Raw genomic sequence first — 18,412 nt, 5'->3', positions numbered from 1 at the left:
TAATTAAATATAAAACCTATAAGTACCTGTTTACATGCAGTAAATGCTTGTAGGCATTAGATGGTTTAGTATGCCATGGTACAAAATGTACTTTGAAGGGGTGCCATGGTCTAAAAAAGTTCAGAAATCACTAATCCAGGATATACACTTTAAAGTACTAAAGTATTAAAGTAAAGTACTAAAGTACTTAAAGTACTAAAGTACTTAAAGTACTAAAGTACTTAAAGTACTAAAGTACTTTACTACTCATCAAAGCAAGTTTCAGTAAGCTTCCTGTTCTTCTGTTTATTTTCCAAATGTTGTAGATCCGTGATGGCCTTCTACCTGAAGACACAGTTCTTGGGAAGTACTGCAGTACTGCATCACCTCCCCCCCTTCAGACCACTGGTCCAGCTGCGTGGATCCACTTCCACTCTGACTTCAGTATCTCGGACCGAGGCTTCCACATTACATATACAACATCATCAAGTAAGACACTGCATACACAATATCACCCCTAGAGACCCACCATATACCCATTTTTGTCTCTTTTAGTCGGGGACGGGGGATCTTTGGGCGGAGATTGCAGAAAAACAATATATGCCATTTAGGAGTGGTATACATCTGAAAGCTGGGAACCTGAAGATTAATTTGAAATACCTCTCAGCACAGTTGTAGCAATTAAGATGTTTTTAATAAGCCCTCTTTAGAAAAGGGGAACTACTTACTACATTAGGAAGAGATTAATAACTATGATAATAATTATCACTGAATAAGTCTCAGTTTAGAAGCAGTGGTTCTCGGCTCAATGGATCTTCGTACCACTTCAAAAAGAATACACCGACAACAACTGGGTAAAATTTTAAGACATTTATTGACTAACAGTGGCTCTCCAGGTTGATGACGAGTGAGGATATGGTCTAGTTACTTTACTCACTGCCGGATAATCTTTCGAAAAAGCTGCTTTGGCCACACGTCAAAAATTTCGACTAAAGTCAAAAATAGGCTGAATAAGATATCAAAAATAAACTTATTTGCAGGACTTCAGGCTCTTCTGATTGACTTCTGTGTGTTCATGGAGCAGTAAGAGCAAAGAGTGGCACACAAAATATTAAAGCTACCCTTACCTTTGTTACATTTTTACACATTTTTTATGTTTAGGTTAAAATGCTATTAATAAGGTAAAGGCACTCTAAAATGTTAGAGAGATCCACCAGGCATAGAAACTCATCATTATTCCATTCTCATAATATTCTGTGAAAACTCTGACCAATCATATCATTCGGTCCGAATGATATGATTAGCCGAGCGACCTCCCTGTTTTCCCCTTCCGCATTACGTAATCACGCAAACAACCCCACCCGGAAGAGAGTCTGTTGTGGATCCACGGCATTATAATACATCCATGATCCACGGAGATAGCCGTAAACAGACAGTAGAGACTGACAATGACCGACAAAAGCGGGCCAGGGCTTCCACCTCCAGCCGCTCCCACGGGGAAAAAGAAAATTATATATATATGTACAGTAGTGCGGGTTCGTGGAGGGGAAGGGAGTGCGGGGGTGGAACATAGGAGGGAGGAGGGGTTGTTGCAGTTCAAGTTTTTTCAAAGTGCTGTGTAAAATGCAAGAAAGGTAAGAGTAGCTTTAAAAATAAGGAAAAAAGACCAAACATAAAAGGAAAAGCTAAAAAGAAGAGGTCTTCAGAAAAAAGTAGCAGCAGCAACATGGAGCCGTAGTGTACCTGCTTTTTTTGTTTCCTGGGGCGAGGTCTGTAGACTGGACGTGGTGACGTGTCCCAGCCAATCAGGTTTACCTTTTTTCTTTTCTCTCTCTAGTGAGGATCTAATTTCTAAATTATTGATTTAATTGCTAGTTTTACTGCAATGTTACATTCATCATCATGGTTTCATTCGGGGAATTTAATCATGACTATAAATTGTATACTGTAATACAGAGACACAGAACACAGAATGCATTATTTGGGCATTGATATTGCGTCAGCTTCATTCAGTAAATCGCATCATGTAAGTGATTAATATGATTAAACCAAAAAGAATCGCTATTCTACTACTGTAGTTGGATAATTATCACTAAACATTGTAAAAATAACATCAATGTAACATCTCTTTAAATTAAGTCCACGAAATGTGTGCCTTCATGCAATGTATTTGCTTACTGTATATAAAACAATGTATTCAATATCAGTTTATCTGTTTACGTGTCATAAACGTATTGTAGACCTGATAATGAGTTTTTTTCATCTCCTGAGGCTTGAGAGTGGTAAGACTGGGATAAGATAACTATTCACCATGGTACACACTTTATAATATTACCAGTTAAATACTACCATATCAGCCCTTACACCCTGGAATGACCGAGGGGTCAAGACTGAGGGGAAAGGGAGTAGGGGGTGTGTCGATGTGTCGGAATTTATGGCAGTTACTTGGATCTTCTGCCATTTGGGGTCCAGAGGAAGAGGAAGATTTATCTGTGTCTGTGGGGTTGTAAGGTTAATACATGCCTTTTATATATCTTTGGTATGTTGTATGAAAGAAGTTATTCTCGGAGGACTCATTTAGTGCCGGTGGGTCTGGTTTGTTTCAATTTCATCTGCCTCCTGTCCTTCCTTTTATTCGGTGGATGTTAACAGTTCTGTTGTTTAGGGCCTGTCTGCTTCTATCCGTTCCTGATCAAGTTTATTGCACCCAGTTCAGATGTGCTGTTCGCCAAATGGTGTTCTGAGCCATAACTTACACAGCATGTCCTGCTACACAGTGTCAAGTTTGTCTAGTCATAAATCTGAAATAAACCAAATAAAACCATTTTTGACCACTCAAGAATAGGGCTAGGCAATAAGACCAAAATCTCATATGTGGATAAAGGTAATTTTTAGGGGTGTGATGAGCTCTCGTGCGATTAAAACGCGCCGATAGTATGTCATATATTTCATCATTGAAGTTTTCTTAAAAATAGTGTTAAAATCTTGTCTCGTCTCGATCCCGTGAACCCAATATCATGTCTCGTCTCGTCTCTTGAGCTGAGTGTATCGTCACACCCGTAGTGATTTTATATCCCAATAACTATACCTATCCCAATATGGCGCATTTAAATTCAACAAATAAATAGATGGTCGTTTGAATGCCCTCAGTCTCATGTTTGTGGTTGAAAAGTTCATGAGACTGTAATTATCTTTGCACGATGGAAAGAATGGCAGCCATGGTATAGATAATGGAGGTCTATTGACAAGGGGACGTACATCTGAGAGTTGATACAACACAAGCAGGGATCTAATCAGGAGGGAACAATGTAATTGCCACAAAGCTAAGATGGAGTCTGATAGGACATAGGTGCTAACAGGCAGTACTCAGAGACAATGCATAGAATGAAGTGTTTAGGACAGCAAGAACCAGTGTTGGGAAAGTTCACTTTCTACATGAACTAGTTCAAAGTTCAGTTCACACATTTTTAAATGAACTAGTTCTGTTCATAGTTCATAATTCAACATTTTGAATTAAGTTCACAGTTCCAAAAATGAACTAGTTAATAGTTCTTTTTGTTTTCAATATGTTGCTGCGAGCTTTTATTTTTCAAAATTATTGCCACAGCTCATATAGACATACAGATAGCTGCTGAAAATAAAGATCAATCAATCAATCAATCACGAAGATGGCGAATAAAGATGGGGAGAAGGAGCAGCCTTTGCCTACCACTTTTCAGTAATAGAATACAGTAAAATATTGTGATGTTAGTCCATTGGTTAGGTATGTGAAATTAAAAGTTTATTTTATTAAAAGCTTTTTCTTAAAAAATCCAGGAGGGACCAATGAGGGAAAGAAAACAAAATAAAACAAAAAATTTAAAAAACATAATACATTTTTAAAAATTAATGAGGATCCAATACACAGAAGACCATTTGCAAGTAGCAAATCATGTGTCATGCTATCATGTCATGAATGCAGATTTTTGCGAGTCAGTCTAGCTATTCTAGAGCTGAATAAGTATTTAGCTATGTCAGGGGACTGACATAGCCTCTTTTTATGAATAAACAAGAAAACCATTAACATTCCACGAAGGAGTCAGAATGGACAGGACATACATAAAAAGAAACATAGGACAGATCCTGGAATTACCATATCTTCATCGGACACAGGACTTATGGCAGACTAAACTAACCTTCGACACTATGGACTGAGCTCTGCATACATTCATGTAGAAAATAACCCCCTCCTCTTCTTCTGAAATCCAAAGGGTATTCCTCTGAAGTGATATGAAAGGACCTATTGAACCACACAATCACAACTTCTAAGTTAAGACTGATTTTGTAATAGTTATTATCCTAATTAATTTCTTCCTAAGAATAGGAAGTAGTGCCCCCTTATAACGAGTGCTTATTAAGAATATTCAAATTGCTACGAGGGGGAAGGTAAGGGTTGATGAGGTCAGAAAGATATCTAATGATTTATAAACTAAGAGAAGCACCTTCGAGTCAGTTCTGGACAGATTTTGGAGCCAGTGAAGTGAGATTGGGATTAGAGTAATATGGTAAAATGTTCTAGTTGTAGTTTGTTTGTTTTTTTACATAATGGAGCTAGGTAGGCCAGAGCTCTCAAGATGCGTTCACAGACACTCAGGAAAGATACTGTTCTGTTCCGAGTGCTAGCGAATGTTTAGCCAAGTGCTAAGTGCTAGCTTCCTGAGTGTCTGTGAATGCATCTTGAAAGCAAGTGACTGACTGAACGAGACTGACTGAGATTAATGAATGGAGTGACTGACTAAATGAGACGGACAGGTGAGATATGAACAGACTGACTTAAGTATCTGGGCTTAATCTCTCTTTTTAAATAACACATAACAGTAATGTGGCCCAGTCCGTTACAATATTTCTTCCAAGCTTTTAAACATGTTTGTCAGCATATTGGATCTTTATTTCTTTATTTAGTAGCCCTTGCTGCAAGTGAACAAAAAATGAAGACAATAAATTATCTGATTTAGCTGGAGTCAAACAACGTTGTACCGGAAACACGACTGAATGAACTAATGAACGAACTATATGACACTCGTCCGTGCTCTGATTGGTTGTTTTGGTTCGTGAGCGGTGGATTCTTGCAAATCATTTTATGACCACTGTGTGGACCCAGAGACAGTGAAATCAGCTTTACATCAAGCTACGCACTGACAGCAGCGTTAGCACTGGAGGCTTCTTTGTAACATACACTTCCAGTATGAAAACACACTTACACATGCACTTTGTCCAGTCTGAAATCTGAAGTCCAAAATGCAATATTGTTGTACGCTATTGTGCTAGCCTTAGAACACAAACATTTATGTTGCTGAAGCAGGGCTCTAAACTAACTTTTTTTACTGGTTGCACTGGTGCGCCTAACTTTTTTTCTTAGGTGCACCAGCACAAAAGTTAGGTGCACCCAAATGTTTGACCATATCGCATTCAACACCGCAGTTTTACAGGTTCACGTTTTTTATTTTTTATTAATATTTTTGGCAGACAGAAGAACATACAGAGCATAGACATCAGGTAAAAATTACAAACATACAGTCAGCTCGCTGTCTCTTTTTTTTTTTTTAATAAGGCATAGAAACAACAACAACAACACACACACAAAATAAAGACAAACAAACAAACAAACAAAAAAGAACAAAGTGCCTTCAAACTTAAATTACCATAGATCTCTGAGTATACCAGTCAGACTATATACAGACAATATACTACCAGTGTCAGTTATTTATCTAAGCAGACATATCCTCTAAATAATTCAAAAGGGGACCCCAGACCTGATTGAAGAGATCCTCTCTCCCCTTGACACTGAAAGTTACCCGCTCATATAAAGCCATTTTAGTCATTAGTTCAATCCATTCCTTAAAACAACAAAAATCAGATGACTTCCAATGCCTCAGAATTATCCTACATCCTGTTATGGTTGCCAGTCTTATCCATAGCCTATGTCTCTTAGTTAGATTAATGTTATCTGGTACCAGACCTAAAATACATAAAGCTGGAGATTTAGAGAGATCTGAAACAGACCATTTAAAAGAGTAATAATCCCATCCCACAGGTGATCATTTTTCCCACAGTCATATAGCATATGGACTAAAGTTCCGGCTTCTTTCTGACATTTCCAACAGGTGTCCCTGTCCACTAGTTTCAGTTTGGCAAGTTTACTCGGGGTCCAATAACTTCTGTGGAGTAGTTTATATTGGATCAGCTGCGACTGTGTTTCTCGTGAACAGGCATACCAGGAAGCAACCAGCTTCTTCCAGCCATCATCTGGAATCTGAATGCCCAAATCTTTCACCCAGCACAGTCTCAGCCCCTCCAAATGGGGGGATCGCACCTCTCTGATAATCCCATAAAAATTAGACGCTCTACTTCTAATATTGCCAGGTACTAGGAATATTTCCTGGATAATAGAAGGGGGGGCCAGGGTAGTGTGCAAACTAGCTTTGATACAGTGTCTAATTTGCAAAAATTTCCAAAACTCCCTTTGATTAAGATTAAATTCTTGCTTGATTTCAATGAATGACTTCATACCATTTTGACCAAATAGATCCCCAAGCTGATTAATTCCAGAGCTGACCCATGTATCCCACAAAAACGGTTTCTTACCTATTAATAGCTTTTTATTCCACCAAATGGAGGCTTTAGAGGGAAGATAAGGGTTGGTATTAATGAATTGGTGAGATTTCAACCAAGTCTCCTGTACAAAAGCCAAAACAGGATCTTTAAAGGGTACCGGTCTTCCCATCTGAGTGAGAAAGGCCTCTAAAGATGTAGGAGCCACAAGCTCCTCTTCGATTTTAACCGATGATGGCCTCTGCCCAGGAGAATTATTTATCTTATGTAACTGGGAGAGAGAAAATGCATAATGATACCAGTCCACCTTAGACAATGCTAGACCACCACTGTCTTTGGCGGCATATACTTTGGACCGATTAAAAGCTGGCTTCTTGCCGGCCCACACATATCCCTCTACAACTGAATTATGAAGCTTAAACAAGTTATGTGGAAATGTTAGAGGTAGCATATACAGAATATACTGGATCTTCGGAGAAATAATCATTTTAACCAGATTAATTCTGCCTAACAAGGACAGATTCATTTTTACCCAGTTCTGCAGAAGAGACCGAATATTTTGAATCACTGGAGAAATATTTACTTGCATTATTTTATCCAATCCAGTTGTCAGTTTAATCCTTAAATACGTCAAACCCTCAGGCATCCACTTAAATTGCCATGACTCTCTAATGGCTGGGGGACATATTTTAGAAAGAGGCATGGCCTCCGATTTAGACCAATTAATTGTGTAACCAGAAATAGCAGAAAATGAATCAATAATTGAAGAGATGACCGGTACTGCCACATCTGGATTACTTGAGATCAAAAGAATGTCATCCGCATACAAAAAAAGTTTGTATTCTTCCTGGCCCATATGTACTCCTTTGATGCATTTACATTCACGCAATGCAATTGCAAGAGGTTCCAGAAATAGGGCAAAAATGAGAGGTGATAAAGGTGAACCTTGTCTAGTGCCACGACTAAATATAAGATTAAAAGATGGTGACATTATCCCATTGGTAAGAACTGTAGCCATTGGATCTGTGTACACTAACTGCAACCACTGCATAAAGGACGGACCAAAGCCAAACCTCTTCAATGTATAAACCAGGAAGGCATACTCAACTTTGTCAAAAGCCTTCTCCGCATCTAGGGAGAAGGCAACAACAGGGTGTAAGTTATTTCTGCTCTTTCAAAAAATATGCAATATCCTGCGTAAGTTGTCAGCTGAGCATCTATTTTTAACAAATCCAACCTGGTCCCTATGCACCAAACTGGGAAGCACCTTCTCAAGTCTAGCAGCAAGTATCTTAGAAATAATTTTTTCATCTACATTAATTAATGAAATTGGACGATAATTTCCACAATATTGTGGGTCTTTCCCTTTTTTATGTAGTAACGTAATCACTGCTGACCTCATACTAGGTGGCAACCTACCTTTCTGTAAAGCATCTTGGTAGACTGCTAATAGTCGTGGGGCCACCTCGTCCACAAAAGACTTATAGAAATCTGATGGAAACCCATCATTGCCAGGAGCCTTACCTAACCTAAGATTCTTAATTGCTTGCCTAACTTCATCTAACGTGATCTCTCCCTCCAGTAAATTTCTTTGAACGTCAGTCAGACTAGGAGTTTTAATAGATGAAAAGAAATCTGACATCCGCTGTTCCTCGGCAGGCCCATTAGAGGTATACAGTGCTGTGAAAAAGTATTTGCCCCCTTACGGATTACCTATTTTTTTGCACATTTGGCACACTTAAATGTTCCAGATCATCAAACAAATTCTAATATCAGACAAAGACAACCCAAGTAAAAACAAAATGCAGTTTTTAAATGATGATTTCATTTATTAAGGGAAAAAACTATCCAAATCAACCTAGCCCTATGTGAAAAAGTAATTGCCCCCCCCCCCCCTTGTCAAATCATGAATTAACTGTGATTAACCCAATTTTTTGGAAAGCTGAGTTCAATTTCACTAGCCACACCCAGCCCTGATTACTGCCAGACCTGTACAATCAAGAAATCACTTAAATAGAACCTGTCTGACAACATGAAGTAGGCTAAAAGATTTCAAAAAGCCACACATCATGCCGCGATCTAAAGAAATCCAAGAACAGATGAGAAACAAAGTAATTGACATTTATCAGTCTGGAAAGGGTTACAAAGCCATTTCTAAGGCTTTGGGACTCCAGTGAACCACTGTGAGAGCCATTATCCACAAATGGAGAAAACATGGAACAGTGGCGAACCTTCCCAGGAGTGGCCGGCCTACCAAAATTACTCCAAGAGCGCATCGACGACTCATCCAGGAGGTCACAAAAGAACCCAGAACAACATCTAAAGAACTGCAGGCCTCACTTGCCTCAGTTACGGTCAGTGTTTATGATTCTACCATAAGAAAGAGACTGGGCAAAAATGGCATCCATGGTAGAGTTCCAAGGCGAAAACCACTGCTGACCAAAAAGAACACAAAGGCTCGTCTCACATTTTCCAAAAAACACCTGGATGATCCCCAAGACTTCTGGGAAAATATTCTGTGGACTGATGAGACAAAAGTGGAACTTTTTGGAAGGTGTGTGTCCCGTTACATCTGGCGCAAAACTAACACAGCATTTTATACAAAGAACATCATACCAACAGTCAAACATGGTGGTGGTAGTGTGATGGTCTGGGGCTGCTTTGCTGCTTCAGGGCCTGAACGACTTGCTGTGATTGACGGAACCATGAATTCTGCTCTCTATCAAAACATTTTGAAGGAGAATGTCCGGCCATCAGTTCGTGACTTGAAGCTCAAGCGCACTTGGGTTATGCAGCAGGACAATGATCCGAAGCACACCAGCAAGTCCACCTCTGATTGGCTCAAAAAAAACAAAATTAAGGTTTTGGAGTGGCCTAGTCAAAGTCCGGACCTGAATCCAATTGAGATGCTGTGGCATGACCTTAAACGGGCTGTTCATGCTCGAAAACCCTCCAATGTGGCTGAATTAAAGCAGTTCTGCAAAGAAGAATGGGCCAAAGTTCCTCCACAGCGATGTGAAAGACTCATTGCTAGTTATCGCAAACGCTTGATTGCAGTTGTTGCAGCAAAGGGTGGCACAACCAGTTATTAAGTTAAGGGGGCAATTACTTTTTCACATTGGTGATATAGGTTTTGAATAATTATTTACTTTAAATAAGTGGAATGATCATTTAAAAGCTGCATTTTATGTTCACTCTCATTGTCTTTTTTCTTAAATTAAAGTTTCTTTGATGATCTGAAACATGTAAGTGTGACAAAAAAGCAAAAACAGAAGAAATTTGGTAGGGGGCAAATACTTTTTCACAGCACTGTATAGCTCTTGATAGAATTTAGTAAAAACATCATTAATTTCCTTTTTATTGGTGGTCAGCTTATTATTATTATCAAATATAGTGGGAATCAAATTACTAGATTGTATCTGCCTAACCCTATGTGCAAGCATTTTGCCAGTTCTCTCACCCTTTTCAAAATATTTCTGATTCAGACAGAACATTGCATATTCAACTTTCTTCTGCAAAATGCTGTTCAGCTCAAATTTAAGCTTAATTAATTTGTTCCATATTTCCCTTTCAGGATGCAGTGTGTGTTGTCTTTCAAGTACCTTAATGTCCTGTTCTAATTTCAACAATCTATCTCTCTGACCTTTTTTAATTGATGAGCTGTACTGAATAAGACGACCCCTTAAGTAAGCCTTAAAAGCATCCCAGGTCATTCCAACATCATCTATAGAACCTTCATTGCAAACCCAAAAGTCATTCATCATTATTCTGATATATTCACAATAACCCTTATTCTGTAATAATGAGTTGTTTAGACGCCACCTAAGGGAAGGTTTCACTCCTTCTCTGCAAGATAAGACAAACTCTATGGGGGCATGATCAGTTACAACTATGTTACCAATGGAGGACCCAATAGTTTCACTCACCAAAGAGCGAGAGACAAGGAAATAATCTATCCTAGAATAAGTAGTATGTGGATGGGAGAAGAATGTATAGTCTCTTTGTTGAGGATGGAGCAGTCTCCATATATCCACTAGGCCCAATTCCTCTGACATAACATCCACAGCAACATATACAGGGTCATTAGTTCGCCTGGGTTGGGAAGATTTATCCAAAAACACATCCCTGACCTGGTTGAAATCCCCCCCAATCACAATATTTGAATTCCCAATATTTCGCACTTGGTTACAAACTTCATGAAAGAATTCAGGTTGAGGAGAGTTGGGGGCATAGATATTGACCAAAGTAATTTTCTGCCCCTCTAGGCATGCATCCAAAATCACCCATCTACCCTCTTGATCAGCATAATGTTTAAATACCCGGAGATCCAAATTCCTCCTAATCAATATGATCACCCCTCTTTTCCTACTGGAAAATGTACTATAAAACACTTGCCCCACCCAGTCTCTCTTCAGCTTTAAAGATTCTTCTTCATCAAGATGTGTCTCTTGAATAAAAGCAATGTCTGTCTTCTTCTGTTTTAAATATGTCAGGATTGTTTTCCTTTTAACTACATTATGGCAACCCGCTATATTCCATGACACTATTTTACATAAAGCCATGAAAACCACATTAATGTACCTTGACAACTAGCCCAGAGGACTACAGTTTGTCTATTCCACATTATCATATACCCAGAGGTCATTATAGATTCACAAAACACTAGGCACAACATCTTAAAAAAAAAACAAAAAAAAAACAACATGAACAGTAACAATTGGGCAAAACCGAGCCCAGAGTAACATGAATAAGGCTGGTCCGTAGCACTCAATGTTCCCATTAAAGGCCTCCCTCCTCACACGTTCCTCCCCCTCCCCCTGTATTAGTATCTCAACAACAAAAAAACGCCGTAAAATTAGGTTAAGTGTCCCGGATCGCACAAATGCACTCTCAACAAAATCACACTGCAGGAAAATCCTAAATCTTCCTGCCATAGACATTCGTCCCCAGCCTTATTTAAGACCAACTCTGTATTTTCTAACACAAATGAAAATAAGAAGTGAGCATAGTTTAGCTCTACACAGTTTGTGAAAAGGCTGGGAATAGCATAACGTCCGGGAGATAAAGTGGATGTCTAAGCAATAACATACCGTTAGATTTAACTATATATAGTAGATGAATTAACCGCTGTCATCTATTTTGGAAAGCACCCGACCTCCATCCTCATCTGCCGGGTAGTTTGTCGATGCCAGGCCGCCGAGAAACCGCTTAGCCGCTGCTGGAGTTGATAACTGATGACGTTGATTATCCAAAGAGAAGGTCATGATGGCGGGATAACGAAGAGAGTAGACAATATCGCGTTGTTGTAGCAAGCGTCGTACCTCGTCAAATTTCCTCCGTTTCTCTTGTACCTCCTGCGCGTAATCCTGGAAAAAACGGACCCTCATGTCTTGCCAGATGATCTGCTTCTTTTTCCTAGCAGCAGCTAGAACAGTCGTCTTGGCTTTGTCCCGCAGAAAGCGGACGATGATGTGTCTCGGTCTCGCGGCCACAGCAGATGTTTGTGCAGGGCCCACTCGATGAATTCTGTCCACTTCGTACCAAGCATCCACTTCAATATACGCCTCGCACAGCAGAGTTTTCAAACATCCCTCCAAATCAGCGCCCTCGGTTCCTTCTTTGACACCAGAGATTCTGATATTCTGGCGTTGGGAGAATCCCTCCAGAGCCGTCAGTTTCTCTTGCAGCCGTTGGTTCTGCTTCACTATGTCATTTCTCACTGAGCTAGCTTTAGCCTCTTCATCTTCCAAATGGGAGATTCTTGTCTCCGCTTCTTCAACCCTAGCGCCAAGATTGTTAACAGTTTCATTAAGAGACTCGATACCACCTTTCACAGCAGTCATGTCATGAGCTAGCTGCTCAAGAATAGATCTTATGGTAGTCAACTCAGCGGCAACGTTGTCTTTAGTTGGACTCGATGCAACAGGTGATTCCGCCATTGTAGATAACGAGTTAGCCTTGGAGTTGTGAGCAACTTTCCCTCGCGAGGTAGCAGGCTGGTTACGCGTGAAATATTGGCTTTTCTGACTCATCCCAATGTACTAGCTCGACCTACACCAAAATAAAACAAATCTATCGACGTTAACTTATTTTTTATGAGGGTTTGGGGGAACAACGAGCTCCGCTCCGACTTAAGCAGCCATCCTGGGCGGGTGTACCACGTGACTCATCTACAGGTCCACGTTTTTTAAATAGCTGTCCATATATTGCAATATTGACTTTAGAGCCCTGGGAAGGCAATTGGATTAAGAATATTTTAAAAAATACAATTTTTATTACATTTTAACTAATGTGAGCCAACTAGCCAAAATCTCAGCTAAGTAAAAGTACTGTTACTTGAAAATACCATGTTCTCCAGTATAAGTCATCATCAAAGTAAATGTAGTAGTACAAAAAAAAAATGAAGCTGAAAAAATCTTTTTGATTAACATGCATTAACAGACTGCAGCTTTTAGATTCGTCGGAGTCATCAAACGTGCCATGGTGGTGGTCACAAAACACAAGCTTATGCAGCCATGAGATTAAATGCTAACTAGCATTACAACACACAATTTAGCTCTTCCCAGACGAATAAACTCTTAATTTTTGTTGATCTACCAGTGTAGATTTGACGGTGCGAGCTGTGTGTGGCGTTTAAGTCCGTGGGACATTTCGATGCTGTTCTGATCCTCGGCTGAAGCGATGCTGATTTCGGCCCTCTGGTGGAAAGATCAGCCTTGTCGACGAAAGGTGGCTGGCCGGGGTTTAGTTAACCAGCGGTCCACCACATGGAGAGATCTTGTTACTTGGTTTGTAACTTTCTGTCCCTTCTGCCTGCAATTTGGAGGCGGTCTGTGTTTACAGTCTTGCGGATCCGAATGATGCGTTCAGGGGCAAAGGGAAATTTTCCCTCTCGGCCCGCGAGCTGGGTGAAGCTTCTAAAAGAGAGGGGGAAAGGAAAAAGATAACACACTTGCGTTGTCATCTGTCGGCCATTGGCGCTTCGGAAGGACACTCGTGCCCCGCCTACTTGTAGACTGGTGAAGAGCAAGGGTGGCAAAAAAAGAGTAGAGAGCGAAGAAACCTCAGCCAATGAGGGATGAAAATCTCAGGGGTTACCTGGGTTTCTATGTTTGAGCATGTGGGGAAAACTCAGGCCTTACTTTTTACATACAGGCCTTAGAAAACAAACAGGGGACCAAAGGGACCATGTGCTGATGTTCAGGCCCAACATTAAAGTCCAGGCCCAACCAAATCGCGTTCACACCCCTTCCGCCCTCATGTGAATGATACCTTTGATATGTGATTGACAGTCTTTAGTTAAATGAATGTTAAGAGAAAACTGCTTGCTGTAAAAAACTATTACACACAAATATGAGATTAAAGATACTATACAAAGCATTTACAAAGGTAAATACTTTAACAGTACTTGCAGCACTTTGCTTTTGTGAATGACACCCATAACAGCAATGAATAGCTGCCCTGCTTTTTGTAATTGTGTGGACAGGTAATGGAAGCCCTTATCCTGGTCTGTATTGTGTCTTAGGTGATCCCGGTTGTGGTGGCACTTTCACTGACAGTGAGGGCGTCATCATCTCGCCGAACTGGCCCAATGACTATGCTCACAACCGCCAGTGTATCTATTTGATCACGTTGCCAGTGGGTGAGAAGGTGGCCCTCAACTTCACTAACATGAACCTGGAAAGTCACAGCAGCTGCACTTTCGACTATGTAGAGGTAGGATTAGTAGAACTTGTTTATAACTCAAAATGTCTGTCCTGATTTATTTCTGGAAATACGATTTTTTATACCCCCCCCCATAGTAGGAGTGTGTGGCTCATCCATCCATCTATTCATCTTCACCTCACTAATCTTCCACTATCTCTAAATATATAATGATCTAAACATTATTCCTCCTCATTCTTCCCCAATCTCTCTGCCTGTTTCTTCTTTCTGTCCTCCTCTTAACCACTTCTCCTTACTCTGCCTCCCTTTATTCCAGGTCCGTGATGGAAGGATGGAGACTGATCCTTTGATAGGGAGATACTGTGGGAACTCCCTACCTGCTCCCATAATCTCATCCTCCAATGTCCTATGGATTCGCTTCAGGTCTGACAGTTCAGTCAGCCGGGCCGGTTTCAGGGCAGTCTATGCTGTTGGTGAGATTCCAAATATTTACTTACGTGATATGATCCTGTTTATGTATGGTTTATTCTGTGATATGCTTCTATAATGTATTTCTTGTATTAGTGAAATTATGCCTATTCTGTTGGATGCCATCACATTTCTCGTAGAGCAACAATAATGAAAAGTTCCACTTACTATCCAATAGTGCCTTCAGATTCCTTAAATCCTCCAAACTCACCTTAATCTTGAATATTAACTTACTGTTGAATATCATTACTGAAGTCACAAGGTTATGAGTCTAACACTGGAGACATAAGAAGCAATATTCTACTTTGACTTAAGGAAACACATTCCTTGTTTTTCACAACTTTGGCTGCCTATGCATCTTTTCTGCTGTATGATGCAATGAAAGTTGTCAGCTCATGTACATGGATTAAAGTTCTCCGTTGCTGTGACGGATTTCCGTCAATTGGACTGCCGAAAGGCCATATATGAGATCAATGCAGATCTGATGACAATTACAAAGGTATAATAGTAATATATAATGTGATACTCTACATTATTATCACAACAAACACACAGAGCAGACATTGGCAGCCCGCAAGTCAATTTCAAACTATTAATAAATTGTTACAATGATGTTGGAAGCCAGCAGACCATTACTGCATCTAAATGACGTTAGTCGATGACGAAGACGTTAGAGTGAAGTTGTCACAGCTCTCCACCGCTGTGTGTCTGTGTTTGCTGTACGGAGGACTCAGCTCCACCCCAGAGACAGAGGAGAGGAGCAGCTAACATTAGCCTCTGCTGCTATTTGCTGTCATCATGCTGCTCTCCTCTGAGAGTCTTTTCTATATAGGAATGCTGCTACTTTATTCCTCCTCACTGTTCTATATAAAAGGTCTGGACACTGAATGGGGGACAAAGTAGCTCCGCCACAAAGCGACTACAGAGGTAGCGGCTGTAGTACGCTGTTGTGTTAGCTGTTAGCTTCCCCACACACCTCTACTCAACCCTGCAGCTCCACCTCAAACACCTGCATGCTGTTTAAATGTACAAAACAGCAACGTTTTGCTGGTTTTGGTTGGTTCAATGTAAGAAAGCAAAGTCTTAATGAGAGATCTTCTTTATGTCTATGATGATTATCTCTGTATTAAAGAGCCGTATGTTTCACCTCTGGTGGAGCTGAGCCCTCAGTGTGTGCTGCTCACACACAGACAGTGAACCAGATGAAAACTGGAGGTAACAACTACTCTCCTTATGTTGCTGCAAGTGCAATAAAATCTACCAGAGTAAAAAGAAAAAGAAGAGTAATTTAATTTATTCCACCCAAAAAACGATTATTAGATTTTTGTTTTAAAATAAAAAATGTTAAATTGAAATATCGTACCGTACCGTCTTCTTCCGCTTATCCGGGGTCGGGTCGCGGGTGCAGCATCCTAAGCAGGGAAGCCCAGACTTCCCTCTCCCCACTTCGTCCAGCTCCTCCCAGGGGATCCCGAGGCGTTCCCAGGCCAGCCGAGAGACATATGGCGCACATCATCCGCAAAAAGCAGTGACCCTTATCCTGAGGTCACCAAACCGGACCCCCTCAACGCCCTGGCTGCACCTAGAAATCCTGTCCATAAAAATTATGAACAGGATCGGTGACAAAGGGCAGCCCTGGCGGAGTCCAACCCTCACCGGAAACAAGTCTGACTTATTACCGGCAATGCGGAACAAGCTCTGACACCAGTCATACAGGGAATGGACGGCCCATAACAGGGGGTCCGATACCCGTACTCCACCCACAGGACTCCCCGAGGGACACGGTCGAATGCCTTCTCCAAGTCCACAAAACACATGTGGACTGGTTGGGCAAACTCCCATGCACCCTTAAGGATCCTGCAGAGGGTGTAGAGCTGGTCCACAGTTCCATGGCCTGGACGAAAACCGCACTGCTCCTCCTGAATACGAGGTTCGACTATCCGACGGACCCTCTTCTCCAGCACCCCTGAATAGACCTTACCAGGGAGCCTGAGGAGTGTGATCCCCCTGTAGTTGGAACACACCCTCCGGTTCCCCTTCTTAAAAAGAGGGACCACCATCCCAGTCTGCCAATCCAGTAGGGCTGGGTATTGTTAAGAATCTCACGATTCGATTCGATTCTTTAGGTCCCAATTCGATTCGATATCGATTCAATTCGATATTGATTTAAATGCTTCGATATCGATTCAGTAATAAGTAGAAAAACACAAAAATTAATTAGAGTACCTGTTGGTAATTTTAAAATAATTATTTATTTTCATGCCCATATGAACAGCCATGGTATAACTCATAACATGTATGAGCATAAAACATCTGAACTTTCTCGGTTAATCCCCATTCATTCATTGACTCTGTCAACAAGTTTACGGTTGCCATGTTGTTGTTGTTGTTTGGTCGAGTGCTGCCTCCGTCCGTACAACGCGAATCACACAGAGGTGTTGCTCACTGCGCCCCCACTGGCCAGGGGCTTGAATCAATTCAGAGGATTTAATGAATCGATATTGAATTGGGAAAAAATATATTGCAATGCATTGATGAATCGATATTTCCTTAACAATGGAGGCACGGAACTCGGACTCAATGTCCCCCGCCTCCCCCGGTACACGGTTAAAGCTCTCCCGGAGGTGGGAGTTGAAACTCTATCTGACAGAGACTCTGCCAGACGTTCCCAGCAGACCCTCACAATACGTTTGGGTCTGACCGGCATCCTCCCCCACCATCGTAGCCCACTCACCACCAGGTGGTGATCAGCTCCGCCCCTCTCTTCACCCGAGTGTCGAAGACATGCCGCCGCAAGTCCGACGACACGACTACAAAGTCAATCATCAAACTGCGGCCTAGGGTGTCCTGGTGCCAAGTGCACATATGGACACCCTTATGCTTGAACATGGTGTTCGTTATGGACAATCTGTGACGAGCACAGAAGTCCAATAACAGAACACCACTTGGGTTCAGATCGGGGGGGCCGTTCCTCCCAATCACACCCCTCACTGTCGCTGCCAACGTGAGCGTTGAAGTCCCCCAGCACAACGAGGTAATCCCCAGAGGGAGTACTTTCCAGCACCCCCTCCAAGGAGTCCAAAAAGTGTGGATACTCTGAACTGCTGTTTGGACCATAGGCACAAACAACAGTCAGGATCCGTCCCCCCACCCGAAGGCGGAGGGAGGCTACCCTCTCGTCTACCTGGGTGAACTCCAACATGCACCAAGCCGGGGGGCAATAAGTATTGCCACCCCTGCCTGGCGCCTCTCACCAGTGGCAACTCCAGAGTGGAAGAGAGTCCAACTCTTCTCGAGAAGACTGGTTCCAGAGCCTTTGCTATGCGTCGAGGTGAGGCCGACTATATCTAGCCGGAACTTCTCAACCTTGTGCACCAGCTCAGGCTCCTCCCAACCAGAGAGGTGACGTTCCACCCGACCCCTTTGGCCCCTCCCACTGGTAGTGAGTCTGTGGAGGACATGGGACCCCCATGTGGCACTCAATTCGATACTGTATTTCCTTTTTTCCCCAGTGATATGTGAGGTGCAAAAAGGGAAGTAGGGAACTCTTATTTTGATGGCCAGTCCTTTTGAAGAACTCCTCTCTCACACAGTAAATGGCTCCTCTCCTGCTCAGTACAACTCAGTCCCTCATACAGTAACTCGGTCTCTCTCTCACACAGTAACTTTTCTTCTCTCATGCAGTATAACTCAGTCTCTCACGCAGCAA

The 18,412-nt window shown here is 41.6% G+C and overlaps 1 protein-coding gene across 1 annotated transcript in view; it reads left to right on the top strand.

The window, feature by feature from the left end:
- cubn (cubilin (intrinsic factor-cobalamin receptor)) overlaps positions 1 to 18,412 on the top strand; it is a 125,323-nt gene that overhangs the window by 24,610 nt on the left and 82,301 nt on the right. Inside the window, exons 16-18 of the mRNA XM_062441464.1 lie at positions 306 to 468; positions 14,096 to 14,286; positions 14,552 to 14,708. Of these exons, the coding sequence (XP_062297448.1) occupies positions 306 to 468; positions 14,096 to 14,286; positions 14,552 to 14,708 (511 nt within the window). The remainder of the gene's footprint in view (positions 1 to 305; positions 469 to 14,095; positions 14,287 to 14,551; positions 14,709 to 18,412) is intronic.

This window comes from Scomber scombrus, chromosome 20, assembly GCF_963691925.1.
Source record: "Scomber scombrus chromosome 20, fScoSco1.1, whole genome shotgun sequence".
Lineage (NCBI taxonomy): Eukaryota > Metazoa > Chordata > Actinopteri > Scombriformes > Scombridae > Scomber > Scomber scombrus.
Note: the sequence above shows the minus strand (reverse complement) of the source record. Positions and strands in the feature narration are given on the sequence as shown.